Below are 17,270 nucleotides of genomic sequence, written 5' to 3'. Positions count from 1 at the left end.
CGCTTGGTAATTTCAAAAGAATCCAGCCAATATCCAACAAGGAGTCCTAGCGTCGCCCGCACACGCTGCTCCCACGCAAACACTACGTGGAGACAAGCACGGAGACAGGGCGGTGGTAAAACGGGTTTATAATGGCAGCGACTGTTGTTCATTTACGTTTTGAATAAATAATGGTGAGCCACTGGAAGAAGACGGCAATTAAAAGTAACCCAAGTGAAGAGAACGCACTCTCTAGCGTTAGTTACAGCTCTTTGGTATTTTATTTTTCTATTTCTTTCTTGGGACTGGTGTTACCACCAGCCAGCTCTCAAGGCTAACTGCAGGAGACAGGTCTAGTCGAGTGGGAAGTGAGGGGAGCTGGGGGTGTTTAGCCTGGAGAAGAGGAGGCTCAAAGGTGACCTTAGTGCAGTCTACAACTACCTGAAGGGAGGTTGTAGCGCCGTGGGAGTCGGCCTCTTCTCCCGGGCAACCAGCGACAGGACAAGAGGACACAGCCTCAAGCTTGGCCAGGGGAGGGTCAGGTTGGACATGAGGAAGCATTTCTTCTCAGCAAGGGTCATTAGCCATTGGAAGGGGCTGCCCAGGGAGGTGGTGGAGTCACCATCTCTGGAGGGGTTTAAGAAAAGCCTGGACATGGCACTTAGTGCCCTGGTCTAGTTGCCATGGTGGTGTCAGGGCAATGGTTGGACTCGATGATCCCAGAGGGCTCTTCCAACCTCATTGATTCTGTGATTCTATGTGACCTTCTCCAGATGGGTGCCAGCTGCAGGGATGTCCTGATCCACACGACAGACGCGCGCTTGGAGGTGCCCATGCCATGAGCGAGGAGCGTCCCCTCTGCCGTCGCGGAAGGAAGGTGGCCTCGGCAGCAGGTATGACCGAACGCCTGGTGGCTTTTCCTTCAGCTCTCACCTGCAGACAGACCAGCTAAAGCCATTATGGATGAGAACTTCGATAAGGTGCTATTGAAAACATCTGGATTCTCCTCCCTGGACATGGCAGCAGGGCTGTACCTCCACGGGAGGCCACACACCAGCCACATCGAACACCCCGACCGTCAGATCCACGCTCAAAGGGCTGCCCAGCACTGCCCAGCACAAACGCACTACGCAACCTGTTGGTAGGCAAGTAGCCTACTTTGGGCTACTAAGGTTCAAATACTGGATTTGAACAGCAGGGCGAGGGAGGGGATTCTGCCCCTCTGCTCCGCTCTCGGGAGACCCCCCTGCAGTGCTGCGTCCAGCTCTGGGGCCCAACACAAGAAGGACACGGAGCTGTTGGAGCGAGTCCAGAGGAGGCCACGGAGATGCTCAGAGGGCTGGAGCCCCTCTGCTCTGGAGACAGGCTGAGAGAGCTGGGGCTGTTCAGCCTGGAGAAGAGAAGGCTCCGCGGAGACCTTCTAGCACCTTCCAGTGTCTGAAGGGGCTACAGGAAAGCTGGAGAGGGGCTTTTTACAAGGGCATGGAGTGACAGGACGAGGGGGAAACGGTTTTAAACTGAAAGAGGGGAGATTGAGATGAGATGTGAGGAAGAAATTCTTGGCTGTGAGGGTGGTGAGAGCCTGGCCCAGGTTGCCCAGAGAAGCTGTGGCTGCCCCCTCCCTGGCAGTGTTCGAGGCCAGGTTGGATGGGGCTTGGAGCAACCTGGTCTGGTGGAAGGTGTCCCTGCCCGTGGCAGGGGGTTGGGCCTAGACGGTGTTTAAGGTCCTTTCCAACCCCAACCGTTCTGTGATTTCTGCTCTGTTTCTAGATTAGCACAAATACAGCGGGTCTGAGATGCCCAACGCCACCAGTGACAGTTCCCAGAACGAGACGCAGCGTGTGCCTGGCCCCACCGTGAAACTCGAGCGCAGGGTGAGGAGCAGAGCCCAGCACGTCACTTCCCCCCTGAGCACAGCCTGGAAAAAAACGTTTATTCACAACTACTCCCCGCTTCTCCGTTGAGACACGTTTCCGATGGTGTAGGAGGACTCTGTGAAGGTATCTGAGCCAGCAGAGCAACAGATTCACATCAAGGTGCTAAATTTACTTTACAAGCCAGTGCAGATCTCAGTGAACTCCCCCATCACAAACTGCATCTTCGCCGTGCCCGGGAAATGATGGATGTCCCACAGGCTGGGCCACCAAGCTGACATTTGTGATAGGGTTCAAGTCCACGCTCTGCCAGATGACTCCCTGCACGACAATGATATCTCTGCACTTTAACCCTCCATTTGAAATTGGAAGACTAGTGCTTCCACATCCTACGCTATGATGAGGTTAATCACACTAGAGACCGCGAGGAACTCTGAGGAGTTTGAAGTGACGTTCCCAGCGCAGTCATTTGGCAGACGCTGGAGAAGAACCACCATTGCTCACAGCTCCTCTCTGGTCTTTAACCAAGGAGCAAGAGTTGGGGTGTGTTTTTAATTCATCTTACCCGAGTGAAGGGCAGTTTGAGAGTTTCTCCCAACCCCAAGGGAATCACAAGTACAGAATCACAGAATCCATGAGGTTGGAAGAGCCCTCTGGGATCATCCAGTCCAACCATTGCCCTGACACCACCATGGCAACTAGACCAGGGCACTAAGTGCCATCTCCAGGCTTTTCTTAAACCCCTCCAGAGATGGTGACTCTACCACCTCCCTGGGCAGCCCCTTCCAATGGCTAATGACCCTTGCTGAGAAGAAATGCTTCCTAATGTCCAACCTGACCCTCCCCTGGCCAAGCTTGAGGCTGTGTCCTCTTGTCCTAGCGCTGGTTGCCTGGGAGAAGAGGCCGACTCCCACTGCACTACAACCTCCCTTCAGGTAGTTGTAGACTGCACTAAGGTCACCTCTGAGCCTCCTCTTCTCCAGGCTAAACACCCCCAGCTCCCTCAGCTGTTCCTCGGAGGTCAGACCCTCCAGACCCTTCCCCAGCTTGGTCGCCCTCCTCTGGACTCGCTCCAACACCTCAACATCTCTCTTGAAGTGCGGGGCCCAGAACTGGTGCTGCTTCTCCTACGCAGAGCCTGCGAAAGCCGGTTGTGGCCGAGGTGCCGGATCCTCCCAGCCTCTCAGGAGGGCGACAGGGTGATCGCACCACTGGGGTTTGGGGCTCAGGATATGTGCAGAGCCTGACTGTTGTTCTTACAAAAGACCCGACTAAGTGGTGCAAACAGGCTGGGCCAGGAGATAGCCAAAGGCTACTGAAAAGAGCCAAGGCTGGGGTGAGCTGCTCGGCACCGGGGAGCCTGCCGGGGTAAGCGGCGTGCCTCCTTATAGCCCAGTCACAGGGAGCGGAAAAGCATCCCAGACATTTCACCTTGTTAGGCTGAGCAGCTGAAAATAGCCACAAGATGAAAAACAAACCAGCTGGACAACTCATGCGAACGGTAACGCTAAAGCAAACACCGAGCTGGAGGCAGGGCGCAGGATGGAGACCGGGCTGCCTTCTGGCCAGAGCTGTCAGTGTGTGGAGCTCCACAGGGCTCTCAGAAGACAACGCCACTCGTCACCCCAAAAGGGACATCTCATCTAGCGCCAGCTGCTTAACCTGCCTCTGCAACCCGTGGACATGAACGGGTACCTCTGGAGAGCAACTGCTCCTCTAACACGGGGAGATGAAACAACCACACGAAGATACCTGTCTGCAGTGATGGCACAGGAACACAGAACCCCAGAGTGGTTTGGGTGGGAAGGGCCCTCTGAGATCACCCAGCCCAACCCCTGCCCAAGCAGGGTCACCCAGAGCACGTCGCACAGGGTCGTGTCCAGGCGGGTTTGAATATCTCCAGAGAAGGAGACTCCCCCCTCCCTGGGCAGCCTGTGCCAGGGCTCTGGCACCCTCACACCAAAGAAGTTCCTCCTCATATTCACATGGAACTTCCCATGGTTCAGTTTGTGCCCGTTGCCCCTTGTCCTGTCGCTGGGCACCACTGAGAAGAGTCTGGCCCCATCCCCTTGACACCCACCCCTGAGGTATCTGTGAGCATTGATAAGATCCCCCCTCAGTCTGCTCTTCTCCAGCTGAACAGCCCCAGCTCCCTCAGCCTCTCCTCGCAGCAGAGATGCTCCAGCCCTCTGACCATCTCCGTACCCCTCCACTGGACTCTCTCCAGTAGCTCCTGGTCTCTCTTGAACTGGGCGGCCCAGAACTGGACACAGTTACTCCAGGTGTGGCCTCACCAGGGCCGTGTAGAAGGGCAGGAGAACCTCCCTCGACCTGCTGCCCATACTCTTCCTCACGCACCCCAGGACACCATTGGCCTTCCTGGCCCCGAGGGCACATTGTTGGCTCGTGGGGAACTTGATAGAAGTTAAAAAAAAAAAAAGAAACACAAAACCTGTTTATCTACAAAACACAGAGTGCAAAATCTTCAGGAAACGGGGCGGCCCACAAGGAACCACCAAGAGCAGCACAGTCCCAGGCCTGCCACGCCACGGGCTGCTCGTGGCCGCCTGCATCCCACACAGCCCTGCCTCTCTGGCCACCAGCCTGCCGGGCCAGCGCGTGGCACAGCCGGGGCAGCCCCGCTGCGCTCTCAGCAGGTTTCTGGACAGCTGAGTGGTTTCCAAAGGTAACAAACACATCGCTCAGCAGGACCAAGCCAAGCAGGACGATGCTCCGACGCTTCCCAGACACACCGAGGCTCCGCAGCACGGGAAGCACAACTCTGGCTTCCAGTGATCGTGGCCGTGGCCAGGTGACCCTGGCATCTCTGCCAGGGCCAGGAGGACAGTCCATCTTGGACCCAATGAATCCAGAGGTCTCTTCCAACCTGATTCATTCTGTGATTCTGTGACAGCACCCGAGGTGGGACGAGGACAGCACCCATCACTGCCCCACCAAGAGGTCCCTGTGCCTGCAGGGCTGCCGGGTGTGTTGCCACCACCATTCCCACCAATGTATCACCATCTTCTAAGTTCGTAAAACTCAGTTATTTTTACTAAGTCAGTTTTACAGGTTGCCCAGAGCAGCTGTGGCTGCCCCCTCCCTGGCAGTGTTCAAGGCCAGGTTGGATGGGGCTTGGAGCAACCTGGTCTGGTGGAAGGTGTCGCTGCCCGTGGCAGGGGGTTGGGACTGGATGGGCTTTAAGGTCCCTTCCAACCCAAACCAGTCTGGGATTCTATGAGTTTTCACACTCCCCAGTCTCACACCTCCTTCTTTATTCAGGTCGCAGCTTAATTAAACAATTCCTAAAGCAAGCCACACTGCACCAAGCGCCATTTCAAGCTGCCACCCCTGACTCAGGCTGAGGGACCTCTTCATCATCCCAGCACGGTGGCAGAGGGTCGCAGTTCACCCCTCTGGGGACACCGGCAGCCAAAGCCAGCCTGGGGGCTGCCCACCATGCGGCCATGCTGGCAGTAAGGGGCTCCAACGTGTTCTGCCTTGAGGCTCGCGATCGCTGCCGGTGGCATCCTGCTACGGGTCACCTCCGGGGGTGGTCGGGGACCGAAAAAGCCACACTCGCCCTCCGAGGCCACAGGCATCCGCTACAGAGTGGAGATGGGGGCTGCTCTGGCAGAGCCCAGCGGGATCCCACACAACCCAGGGGAGGGCGACGAAGGTGGTGAAGGGTCTGGAGGGTCTGACCTACGAGGAACGGCTGAGGGAGCTGGGGGTGTTTAGCCTGGAGAAGAGGAGGCTCCGAGGTGACCTTAGTGCAGTCTACAACTACCTGAAGGGAGGGTGTAGCGCAGTGGGAGTCGGCCTCTTCTCCCAGGCAACCAGCGACAGGACAAGAGGACACAGCCTCAAGCTTGGCCAGGGGAGGGTCAGGTTGGACATCAGGAAGCATTTCTTCTCAGCAAGGGTCATCAGCCATTGGAAGGGGCTGCCCAGGGAGGTGGTGGAGTCACCATCTCTGGAGGGGTTTAAGAAAAGCCTGGACATGGCACTTAGTGCCCTGGTCTAGTTGCCATGGTGGTGTCAGGGCAATGGTTGGACTCGATGAGCCCAGAGGGCTCTTCCAACCTCATTGATTCTGCGAGATGTTCACATGAACTCGTGAGTTTAGCCCCCAAATTCTGTGCAAATTTAGTGGGATCTGAATTCCTTCTCCAACTCCCTCCAGAGCTGCACCAAGCTGCAGCGTTGCTGTGCCTCCGCCCTGGTTGGAGGTGCTGGGGCTTGTCCCACGGAGGGACCATCCGTGCCCTCCTGTGCAGAGGGGGGTAGGAGGTGTGCAAGGGTTCACAAATCACGCCGCAAAAAGCATGGCTGTAGACAAGTCATTCTTTTCTCACCCTTTCCACAGTTTTTAAAAGAAAACAAAAAAGATTCGCAGCTAGAACGAAAAACAGGCGGGCGGCATTAACAACAGCAGCTACTTGGAAAAGAATATTTTCAGAAATTACTTCTCCCTCCCAAAATACTAGGTTTTATCCTGCATCCATCTATCTGTATTAAGGAAAAAACCAAAGTTTTCCCTTTGGCTTACTCAGACGTTAATTACGTACTGGCAGCCTTACAAATCTAAACACACGCATTGCTTAGCAGCTTTAATCCTGAATTATTTCCCCCCTTTCCTGCAAGACAAAGCTTAACTTGACTAGCGAAGGGGCAGGCTGCTCAAACAAGCAAGCTGTTCACTTGTAATTCAGACGAGGAACATTCTTCGAGTTCTCGTGTTTATTATGTTTCTGTCCTCGGAGACTCGCAGAATTTCAGGCCCCAGAGGTCAAAACCTGAAGGAATGAATTAAACCGACCGTAAAACTCATCCCTTCGGAGGAAAAAGATGTAAGAAATGCTTCGCTACACAGTGTCTTTTCATCGAATCATCGAATGTCAGGGGTTGGAAGGGACCTCTGGAGATCATCAAGTCCAACCCCCTGCCAGAGCAGGACCAATCTAGGGCAGGTCACACAGGAACGCATCCAGACGGGGTTTGAAAGTCTCCAGAGAAGGAGACTCCACAACCTCTCTGGGGAGCCTGTGCCAGGGTTCTGTAACCCTCACAGGACAGAAGTTCTTCCTCATGGTGAGGTTGAACTTCCTGGGCTCCAGCTTGCACCCATTGCCCCTTGTCCTGTCGCAGGGCACAAGTGACAAGAGGTTGCCCCTCTCCTCTTGACACCCAGCCCTCAGCTATTTATACCCATTAATCACATCCCCTCTCAGGCTTCTCTTCTCCACACTAAACAGCCCCAGGTCTCTCAACCTTTCCTCACAAGGCAGGTGCTCCAGTCCCTTCATCATCCTCATAGCCCTCCGTTGGACTCTCTCCAGTAGATCTCTGTCCCTCTTGAACTGGGGAGCCCAGACCTGAACGCAATACTCCAGGTGAGGTCTCACCAGGGTAGAGTAGAGGGGGAGGAGGACCTCCCTCGATCTGCTGGACACACTCTCCTTAATGCACCCTAGGATCCCATTGGCCTTCTTGGCCATGAGGGCACATTGCTGTCCCATGGATAACTTGTTGTCCACCAGGACCCCAAGGTCCTTCTCCACGGAAAACACGCGGCGCGAGTGTGTGTTTGCTAACAAACATCACCATTTCCCACCAGATTGCTGCTGCTTCCACCTTCTGTAGACTGCTCCCACCTTGCAGTCTACAACTACCTGAAGGGAGGTTGTAGTGAAGTGGGAGCCTCTTCTCCCAGGCAACCAGCGCTAGGACAAGAGGACACAGCCTCAAGCTTGGCCAGGGGAGGTTCAGGTTGGCCATCAGGAAGCATTTCTTCTCAGCAAGGGTCATTAGCCATTGGAAGGGGCTGCCCAGGGAGGTGGTGGAGTCACCATCTCTGGAGGGGTTTAAGAAAAGCCTGGCCATGGCACTTAGTGCCCTGGTCTAGTTGCCATGGTGGTGTGAGGGCAATGGTTGGACTCCATGAGCCCAGAGGGCTCTTCCAACCTGGTTGATTCTGGGATTCTGAAGGCTGGCTGGGATCGGCAAAGCGCCTGCAACGCCCAAGCCCTGGCCAAGGTGAAGGGACAGCGCAATAAGACGACGCAGAGCTCCTTGGTCGGATAAAGCTCGCTCACAAAGCACCGCTGCCTCTGCGGATCCTGGAGACATCTCCTATAGCATCAGCAACGTATAGACTTGCCAAAGAGGCACCAGCTCACGCTGGTGAGAGCGGCTTCGAGGAAGGCGCGGTGGTTCCCAGAGGCAGCCTGCACAGATGGCCGTGGTCGCTGCGAGCTAATGCATTTTCCAAAGTGGAAAAAATAGGTTACTTAAAAATAGGTCCGTAATCCAAACAAACAAGCATCCCAATACCACTTCATAAAGATTAACCAAACAAGCACAGACAACTCGCGTACAAAACCATGTGCAGTCATCTTAATGACTTCCTTATGTTCCTCTGCTGATTTTCATATAGGTTGCACAGGTAGGTACTTCGTGTTGGTTGGGAAAGGACCTTTAAGGTCATCAAGCCCATCCCTTAACCCAGCACTGCCAAGGCCACCACTAACCCCTGTCCCTCAGCACCACATCTACACGGCTTTTGAATCCCTCCAGGGATGGGGACTCCACCACTGCCCTGGGCAGCCTGTGCCAGCGCTTGACAACCCTTTCCATGAAGACATTGTCCCTCATCTCCAATCTAACCCTCCCCTGGCACAACTTGAGGCCGGTTCCTCTCGTCTCATCACTTGTTACCTGGGAGAAGAGACTGACCCCCCCTCGCTACACCCTCCTTTCAGGCAGTTGTAGAGAGCGAGAAGGTCTCCCCTCAGCCTCCTTTTCTCCAGGCTAAACCCCCCCAGGTCCCTCAGCCGCTCCCCATCACACTTGTGCTCCAGACCCTTCCCCAGCCCCGTTGCCCTTCTCTGGACTCACTCCAGCACCCCCATGTCTCAATGTCCAGCTGGGCGCAGTCCTGCCATCACCCCAGTTATCATCTGGTTCCCAGCCCCGCAGCAGGGATGGCACAGAAAAGGTCACCTCAACGCACAACTGCGCCCACCTCTAAGAGGTTGATATTTATTTCATTTTAGAATCACAGAATCCCAGACTGGTTTGAGTTGGAAGGGACCTTAAAGCCCATCCAGTTCCAACCCCCTGCCACGGGCAGGGACACCTTCCACCAGACCAGGTTGCTCCAAGCCCCATCCAACCTGGCCTTGAACACTGCCAGGGAGGGGGCAGCCACAGCTGCTCTGGGCAACCTGGGCCAGGCTCTCACCACCCTCACAGCCAAGAATTTCTTCCTAATATCCCATCTCAATCTCCCCTCTTTCAGTTTAAAACCGTTCCCCCTCGTCCTGTCACTCCATGCCCTTGTCAAAAGCCCCTCTCCAGCTTTCCTGCAGCCCCTTCAGGCACTGGAAGGTGCTAGAAGGTCTCCCCGGAGCCTTCTCTTCTCCAGGCTGAACAGCCCCAGCTCTCTCAGCCTGTCTCCAGAGCAGAGGGGCTCCAGCCCTCTGAGCATCTCCGTGGCCTCCTCTGGACTCGCTCCAACAGCTCCGTGTCCTTTAGTAAGTCAACAGAACAATTCACCGGTAACGGTCCCACCCCGGCGCCCAACACCCAGCTCCCAGGGCAGCCGTGCTGGCACGATGCTGGTTTATAACACACGGGCTCCCAGTTTGAGGCAGAGGCTTCTCAAGGCTCACGTGTGCTGCAGGAGTAACGGAGCAGCGGCTTAATTAAAGAGTCCATCAGCCTGCCCGAGGACAGGCATCAACTGCTAAAAAATGAAGCGGAGCCACGGAGGTGCCAGATAATTAATCACGCAGGACTGCAGGGGCTGATTAAAATGAAGGTAAAGGAGAAATTAAAGTCTGCCAGAGAGCCCCACTTGGATCAGATCAGACAAGCGAAGGCAGACGGGTCAGCAGGACACAGCCCTCGCCGACACGCGCATAAACCACCTCCCAAACTGCAGAAGCAAATTAAAGTCCCCAGGGCGGGAGGTGGGGAAGCAGCAGGTCCCACAGGCTGCGCTCTGGGACAAGGAGGGCAGAAAAGAGGCCAAAAGGCCTCGTTATTAATAGCAGTTGACTGTGCTGTAACGAAGGGTGAGCAGATCTCCCGTTCCAGCCGTGGACCGGAGGGATTCCCAGATCTTCACCCCAAGTCCCATCTCCCCTTCCCAGCACCGTCCGTCCTCAGCAGGTACCCGCAGGGGGTCCAAAGCAGCTGAACCGCCCCTGGGAAGATGGACCCCCCCGGGAAGAAGGAGGGTCATTCAGCAGGAATCCCAGAGCTGCCCCAGTAGGAACCACAACACCCCAGTCTCAGAATCACAGACTCACAGAATCAATGAGGTTGGCAGAGCCCTCTGGGCTCATCGAGTCCAACCATTGCCCTGACACCACCATGGCAACTAGACCAGGGCACTAAGTGCCATGTCCAGGCTTTTCTTAAACCCCTCCAGAGATGGTGACTCCACCACCTCCCTGGGCAGCCCCTTCCAATGCCTAATGACCCTTGCTGAGAAGAAATGCTTCCTAATGGCCAACCTGAACCTCCCCTGGCCAAGCTTGAGGCTGTGTCCTCTTGTCCTAGCGCTGGTTGCCTGGGAGAAGAGGCCGACTCCCACTTCACTACAACCTCCCTTCAGGTAGTTGTAGACTGCACTAAGGTCACCTCTGAGCCTCCTCTTCTCCAGGCTAAACACCCCCAGCTCCCTCAGCCGTTCCTCGGAGGTCAGACCCTCCAGACCCTTCCCCAGCTTGGTCGCCCTCCTCTGGACTCGCTCCAACACCTCAACATCTTTCTTGAAGTGCGGGGCCCAGAACTGGACACAGTTTCATCTGGATTGTTTCATCTCCTCCCGACAGGAAAGGATGGAGAGGAGGACGGCTGCTTTGGACTCCCCACACGTGTCCATGCGTAGCCCTGCCTCGCCTCAGGAAAGGCCAAGTCGAAAGGCACAGTTTGAAGCAGGGGATAAAGACAGTCTGCCATGGTCTTTTGTTCTTTTTTTTCTTTCCTGTGGGAGTTCATTCCAGGACATCTCCGGAGGAACCCAAGCTACACCTTGCTCCATGCCGTGTGTGGTGGCACGGCCCCGCGCAGCCGGAGCTGCCACAGACCGCAGGGGATGGAGGGATGGGGCCCTGAGAAAATTAAATTCCGCGATGAAGACAGCGAAAAGGCTCCACAACCACCTCACCTGCCGGGTCTGTTTCCTCCCCAGGCATCTCCGGGGGTTACAGGATCCCTGCTCCGGTGCCCAGGGCTGTGCTCCGGCAGCTCAGCCTCCCCGCTACGCCTCCCAGGCGGCCAAAGTTAAAGTCAGGTTTTCTTCTCCCCCTGGGATGTGGTGAGGGCAAAGGCCACAAGTAGCCTGGGAAGTCCAAACACGAGCTTTATTTGTCCTTGCACCAGCACCTCAGAGAGCTCAGCCCTGCTCCAGCCCCGTGACAGCGGGCAGCACCCGGGCACCGGCACGGCAGCTCCACCAGCAACGCTGCCTGCTTGAAAATACCACCTGGGAGGCACGGAGAAATTTGCTTTTCAAATAAATAACATCTTAAAAAGCCCACAAACCCCACGCTCCGATCCAGCCGAGCATCGCGCCAAGCTTCTCGGCCAACACAGGGCACAGAACCAGCGGGCAGGAGCCAGGAGCTCCCCAGCAGCGCTACCAGCCCAGACGCACGCCCGTCCAGCCCCAACCCTCTCCCACACCAGGCTGCACTTGGATGCCAAAACAAAACAATTTCTCCAGCTCTCAGAGTGGCGATTCCTCGAGATGAGTTTCATTCTCAACCAGCAATAGGACAAGAGGACACAGCCTCAAGCTTGGCCAGGGGAGGGTCAGGTTGGACATTAGGAAGCATTTCTTCTCAGCAAGGGTCATTAGCCATTGGAAGGGGCTGCCCAGGGAGGTGGTGGAGTCACCATCTCTGGAGGGGTTTAAGAAAAGCCTGGACATGGCCCTTAGTGCCCTGGTCTAGTTGCCATGGTGGTGTCAGGGCAATGGTTGGACTTGATGAGCCCAGAGGGCTCTTCCAACCTCAGTGATTCTGTGATTCGGGGGATGAAACCCTGCAGTGGTTCTGCTCACACAGCACCAGGAGGTTAACGAACACCAGAGAGCAGCCAGATCCACGGCACCTCAATCCTAACACCACCCATTTTATGCCGATCTGCTGACTTCAAACGATAAGAATTTTTCTAAAGGCAACTCATAAACACACCTTACTTGCTGCAGTGGATGAAATCAGAGGTTCTGGCAAAAGAATAGAGGACAAAGGTGGATTTTGGCATCGTGGTGGGTGACGTAAACTTCAGCACCACGAAATAAACGCACTAACATCATGTTTCATTAACTAAGCAACTAGCGACGAGAATATTTAATTGGTAGATGAAGGTGTAAACATCTGTTTGCATTCCCACCTTGTAAGGTCTGCATCGAGCTTTCAAAAGACACCACCAAGCCCACGTGCTCTTCATATGCCAACTGATTTCACCACGAGTTCAGAGTCCACAAACGATCACTTTCCAAGCCAGCGATTTCGTAGCAAAGGATTAACTTCCACTAAAACCCCACACCTTCGGGTGACGAGCGCAGGAGTTCCCAACCACAGTGCTTGGACAAAACATCCTCATGCAGAATTTTTTTTCCCCCAAAACACCACCCGAACAAGAGCAAAGACGACTCCAGAAATGTTGTGATCGAGGAACCAAGACATAGAAGCAGGAGACAGGCGCAGGGAGAAGGACAAAGGAAGGGAAAGAGGAGCTGTTGTGCCAGTGTATAAATTAGAGGGAATTTTATAGAGTCGTTTTGGTTAGAAAGGACCTTTAAGCTCATCGAGTCCAACCATTAACCTAACACTACCAAGTCCACCACTAACCCATGTCCCTCAGCACCACATCTACATGGCTTTTGAATCCCTCCAGGGATTTAAATGCCAAACTCTGTCCCGTGCCACCACCGCACGAGGGGTCCAGCTCCTCACCGGCCCCGCTGGGCCCAATATAAAGGTCCCCAGAGCAAGCAGCAGCAACGACACCTCAACTGGGGCTGTTCAGCTGGAGAAGAGCAGACTGAGGGGGGATCTTATCAACGCTCACAGATACCTCAGGGGGGTGTCAAGGGGATGGGGCCAGACTCTTCTCAGTGGTGCCCAGCGACAGGACAAGGGGCAACGGGCACAAACTGAGACACGGGAAGTTCCATCTGAATATGAGGAGGAACTTCTTTGGTGTGAGGGTGCCAGAGCCCTGGCACAGGCTGCCCAGGGAGGGGGGAGTCTCCTTCTCTGGAGATATTCAAACCCGCCTGGACACGACCCTGTGCAACGTGCTCTGGGTGACCCTGCTTGGGCAGGGGTTGGGCTGGGTGATCTCCAGAGGGCCCTTCCAACCCTTAATCATTCTGTGAGTCTGTGATTCACCGTCCACCCGCGCTGGCCTGCGCAGAAGGCAATCAAGGGAAAAATTAAGAAGAGCAACCTCGTTGGTACCAGTTAATGTGATTTAATGCAAGTCTATCGAGCAAGCTTCCTATTCTTCTTGAGATAAAATTTAAAAACTTTTGACCAAAACAGCTGACGCTGCACGTAAAACTTCCATAAAACATTTGACATCACAGAATCAATGAGGTTGGAAGAGCCCTCTGGGCTCATCGAGTCCAACCATTGCCCTGACACCACCATGGCAACTAGACCAGGGCACTAAGTGCCATGGCCAGGCTTTTCTTAAACCCCTCCAGAGATGGTGACTCCACCACCTCCCTGGGCAGCCCCTTCCAATGGCTAATGACCCTTGCTGAGAAGAAATGCTTCCTAATGGCCAACCTGAACCTCCCCTGGCCAAGCTTGAGGCTGTGTCCTCTTGTCCTATCGCTGGTTGCCTGGGAGAAGAGGCCGACTCCCACTGCGCTACAACCTCCCTTCAGGTAGTTGTAGACTGCCCCAGATGATGTTCTGACAGGACTGTTGCCAACAGAAAAATGAACACAACCTGCATTAAATAGCTTAGACTCGGGCAACTGACAGGTTACAGCGAGTAACTGGAAAGAGGAAAAAAAAACCCACCACCTGAGAGTGATATCAGTCCAGGTGGAGCTTCTCTCACCCCGTTTAGAGTGGGGTGTAGGAAAGATCTCAGGGCTGGAAGACAAATTCATGCTAAAAATAACCACCAGCGGGTGAGAACAATAACGGCAGGGTGACTGTGAGCACATCCTGCGCGGTGGCGGGGGACCGGCCGCCTCCTTCTTCATGACACCGTGTGTGAAACGTGTGTCTAAAGCACACACCACCTCCAGCTCCGCGCCTCACGAAATGGTTCCTGCGCTTCTGAGCGTGACCAAACTTCAGTCTGATCTAGGCAGGAAAAGATGAAAGCTCAAGCACTCGCCAGCAACGAACAAGTCAAAGCCAGGAGAAAATCTGATTTTCCCCGCAGTTCACTCACCAGTTCTGATTTTCCTCTGTGGATCAAACCGCCCGTTTCAAACGCTTACTTAAAAAAAAAAAAATCTCAGGGATTAGAACCATAAGTTAATACTCAATAAACATGCTGATGGGTGTGCACAGGAATCTAATCAATCAAGCCCAACGAGCCAACGCTGCTAAAACTCACGCTTCTGCCCTCTGCAAGCAGCACTTCCCTTCACCTCCTGAAAAATTTCACTGCTCCAGGGAAAAGTGACCGGTGCTGCCAATTTTTTTATCATTAAAATCATGATAAAATAAAAAAAAACACAACAAAAGACACCTAAGAACGCTTTCACTTTCAAAAATCTGTCAAAAATGAACCCTTTCGCTTTCAAAAGCCGCCAGACACCTACCTCTGCCTCCCGGTGCGAGCGTGTGCTGGCGCAGGCGCGGGGGCAGCCGGCACAGCCCTCATTTTCTGCTTCCAGGGACCCCCGTAAGGCCAAGCGTCATGTGCTGTCTGTGCCGAGCCGCCAGCAGCAGCAGCTCTGAAAGCTAAAAAGCAAATGGCCAAGTGATCTCGGAGGACGCGTTAACTCCGAGCTGCGTTAGCAGAGCGCGACGGGCACCACGGGACTTCCCGGCTACCCCAGCGAGGGACACGCTGCGAGTTAACCTGCATTCGGAGCCAACAAATGCCATATTCACCTGCACGTTTTGGGTTTCAACCTGTCACCAGCTATTCCCTCGCAAGGTGCCACCCAAGCCCAGAGGGGCTTTGCCTGCTCCTTTCTTTTTTGCTGGGCTGTTGGTTTTTAAACCCAGAAGCAACTAGAAAAAACGAGAGTAACAAAAAGTACCTCTCTGTCAGGAAAAGCCAACCTGGAGGTGATTTTATTAAGGAGACCAGGTCCCTGGGCTGCTCCCTGCTCTGCCTCGGCTCAGAGAGAAGAGCAAGTCAGCAGCTGAATCACCACGGCTGCCACACTTCTGCAGGGCCTCCAAAAATAACTCAGCTGGAAATTCCTTGGAGGCATAAACCTTGCTTCATCAGGACTGCGGAGATCCAGTTTCCTTAATGGAGCAGACTGGATGTGAACCGGCCTAAGGATTTAGGAGCACATATAAAGAATATAAAAAGCAATTCCTTACAGAACAGCGAGCGGGCAGTCAGGATTAAGGAAAAAATAATTCACCATAAATCATCCCGTCAGCGAGATGAAACAATCTGCCTGCCCAGGAATCAGACACCGAGTTCCCGATCGCTCGCCTGATACCCCGGTCCCAGGGCCGGGCCCTGTTCTCACCAACCAGCTCCCGACACACAGCGAAATGCCTTCCCGGCACGGCCGCTGCGGCACCTTTCATCTGTGGCAACGCCAACGCCCACACCTGCACCTTCCACCGGCACCAGAACCCCTCCGGCAGCGCCGGGGCCTGCAGAGCTGGGTGAGGGAGCAGCTTCCCCACCTCAGGTGGGCTTCAGAGGTGCTCAACACCTTTTTTACCCCCCTGAACCAGCGCGTTATCCCTCGTGGAAGCCTGCGCCAGGTGGGACCCTCCGGAGCGGATCCGGGCTGCGGATGCCAGCGGTGGAGGTGCGGAGCCACCCAGATGCTCGCTGACAAGCAAAAGTCGTGCTCAGACGGGCCGGCAGCGCTCCAGCTTCAGCAGGAGTTTCCCCCTCCAGAAACCCCGTTTATTTCTCCACCTGCAGCGCTCGCAGGACACAACTCACCAGGTTTTTTTGCTAGAACTCGGCGCTGCTGCAACGAAAAGGCGCGGAGCTGAGGGTTTCTGTCTCGTCACCGACAATTAAACGCACGTTTTATCGAGCGGGCTCCCAGCTCTGACCTCAGGGACTGCCACAAGGACACACGGCAGACACCAGTGCCCACGGTGGCTTCCCGAAGCCCCAGCCCTCGGCCGAGGCTGGCTCTGGCAGCAGCGTTGCCACCAAAGCCTGGCTCCCGGTGCAAAAATCCACCCGAGTCCACAGGGGCTTTGGCTGCTCCTTTCTTTTTTGCTGGGTTGTTGGTTTTTGGAGCAGAGGGGAGGGAAATAAGGGGGAAAACAGAACAGCTGGATGTTAGGTTTTTGTTATCTCTCCTCTTCGGGGCAGAGAGGTGGGGAAGGCTCTGCCCCGGGGCAGGGCGAGGGCAGGAGCGGGCTGGCCAGGGGCATGCCAGGGTTACCCAGCCCTGGGCATCCCTCACCCCCTGGGGAAGCCCTTACAAAAATAAATTACACAAACGCCGGCATTTGCTGAACACACCGAGCCACGACCCCAAACTCTCTGCAAAACCCCCTCGTTAGCAAACGGCCGGAGGCCACCGCAAACACAAACACGGGTTATTTTTGGCCCTTCGACCCTTGCCCCGAGCGCTGCGGGGCGCCGGGCCGGGCCGCGGGCGGCAGCAGCCCTCACCCACCCCCCGAGCAGCGGCCCCGCTCGCTGCCCCTTCGCAGGGGAACCCGCCCGGGGCCGCGGGCTCCGGTGCCGGCCCCGGCGGGGGAACAGCGGCCGCACCGGGGCACAGCCCGACCCACCGGGAGGGAGGCCCGGGGCGCAGGCCCCGGGGTGCCGCCGCTCTCACCTGCGATGGCCGTCTCGTCCAGGTGGGCTCCGGGGGAGCGCTCCGCCCGGCCCTGCTGCAGGAGGAGGCCGCACAGGACCCACACGGCCACTCCCGACCGCAAATCCATTTCCGCGTCTGCCTCGCCGCTGCGCCCGCCGCTGTCAGCTCCTCCTCGGCATCGGCCCCGCCGCGGGGCCCGGCCGCTCGGTTCCGCCGCTCCCCACCGTCCCCTGGGCGCTCCGGGACTGCGCTCCGCGACCTGCGGCCGCCACCGGCTGCGTAGACCGCGGGTTATTCCCGGGGCTCCCGCCCGGCCCCTCTCCCCGCTGGCCCCGGCCCGGACCCGGCAACTGCCACGGGCTCCCGCCCGCCCCCGGAAACCGGGCTCTGACCCCCCCGCCCCCCGCAGTGGTCTCTCCCGGGGAGAGCCTTCGCTC

General features: G+C 55.9%; 1 protein-coding gene across 11 annotated transcripts in view; it reads right to left on the bottom strand.

Moving 5' to 3' along the window:
- The window catches only part of STIM1 (stromal interaction molecule 1), a 98,910-nt gene that overhangs the window by 81,311 nt on the left and 329 nt on the right, over nucleotides 1–17,270 (bottom strand). For 9 of the 11 annotated variants that reach the window (XM_068395479.1, XM_068395476.1, XM_068395480.1 and 6 more), the window contains exon 1: nucleotides 16,852–17,178. In XM_068395479.1, the coding sequence (XP_068251580.1) occupies nucleotides 16,852–16,960 (109 nt within the window). In that variant the 5' untranslated portion in view covers nucleotides 16,961–17,178. Of the gene's footprint in view, nucleotides 1–14,667; nucleotides 14,766–16,851; nucleotides 17,179–17,270 lie in introns of those variants that run through there. The other 2 variants (XM_068395474.1, XM_068395477.1) reach the window with 2 other exon arrangements.

The sequence above is a fragment of the Nyctibius grandis genome, chromosome 2 (genome assembly GCF_013368605.1).
Source record: "Nyctibius grandis isolate bNycGra1 chromosome 2, bNycGra1.pri, whole genome shotgun sequence".
In the NCBI taxonomy this organism is placed as follows: domain Eukaryota; kingdom Metazoa; phylum Chordata; class Aves; order Nyctibiiformes; family Nyctibiidae; genus Nyctibius; species Nyctibius grandis.
Note: the sequence above shows the minus strand (reverse complement) of the source record. Positions and strands in the feature narration are given on the sequence as shown.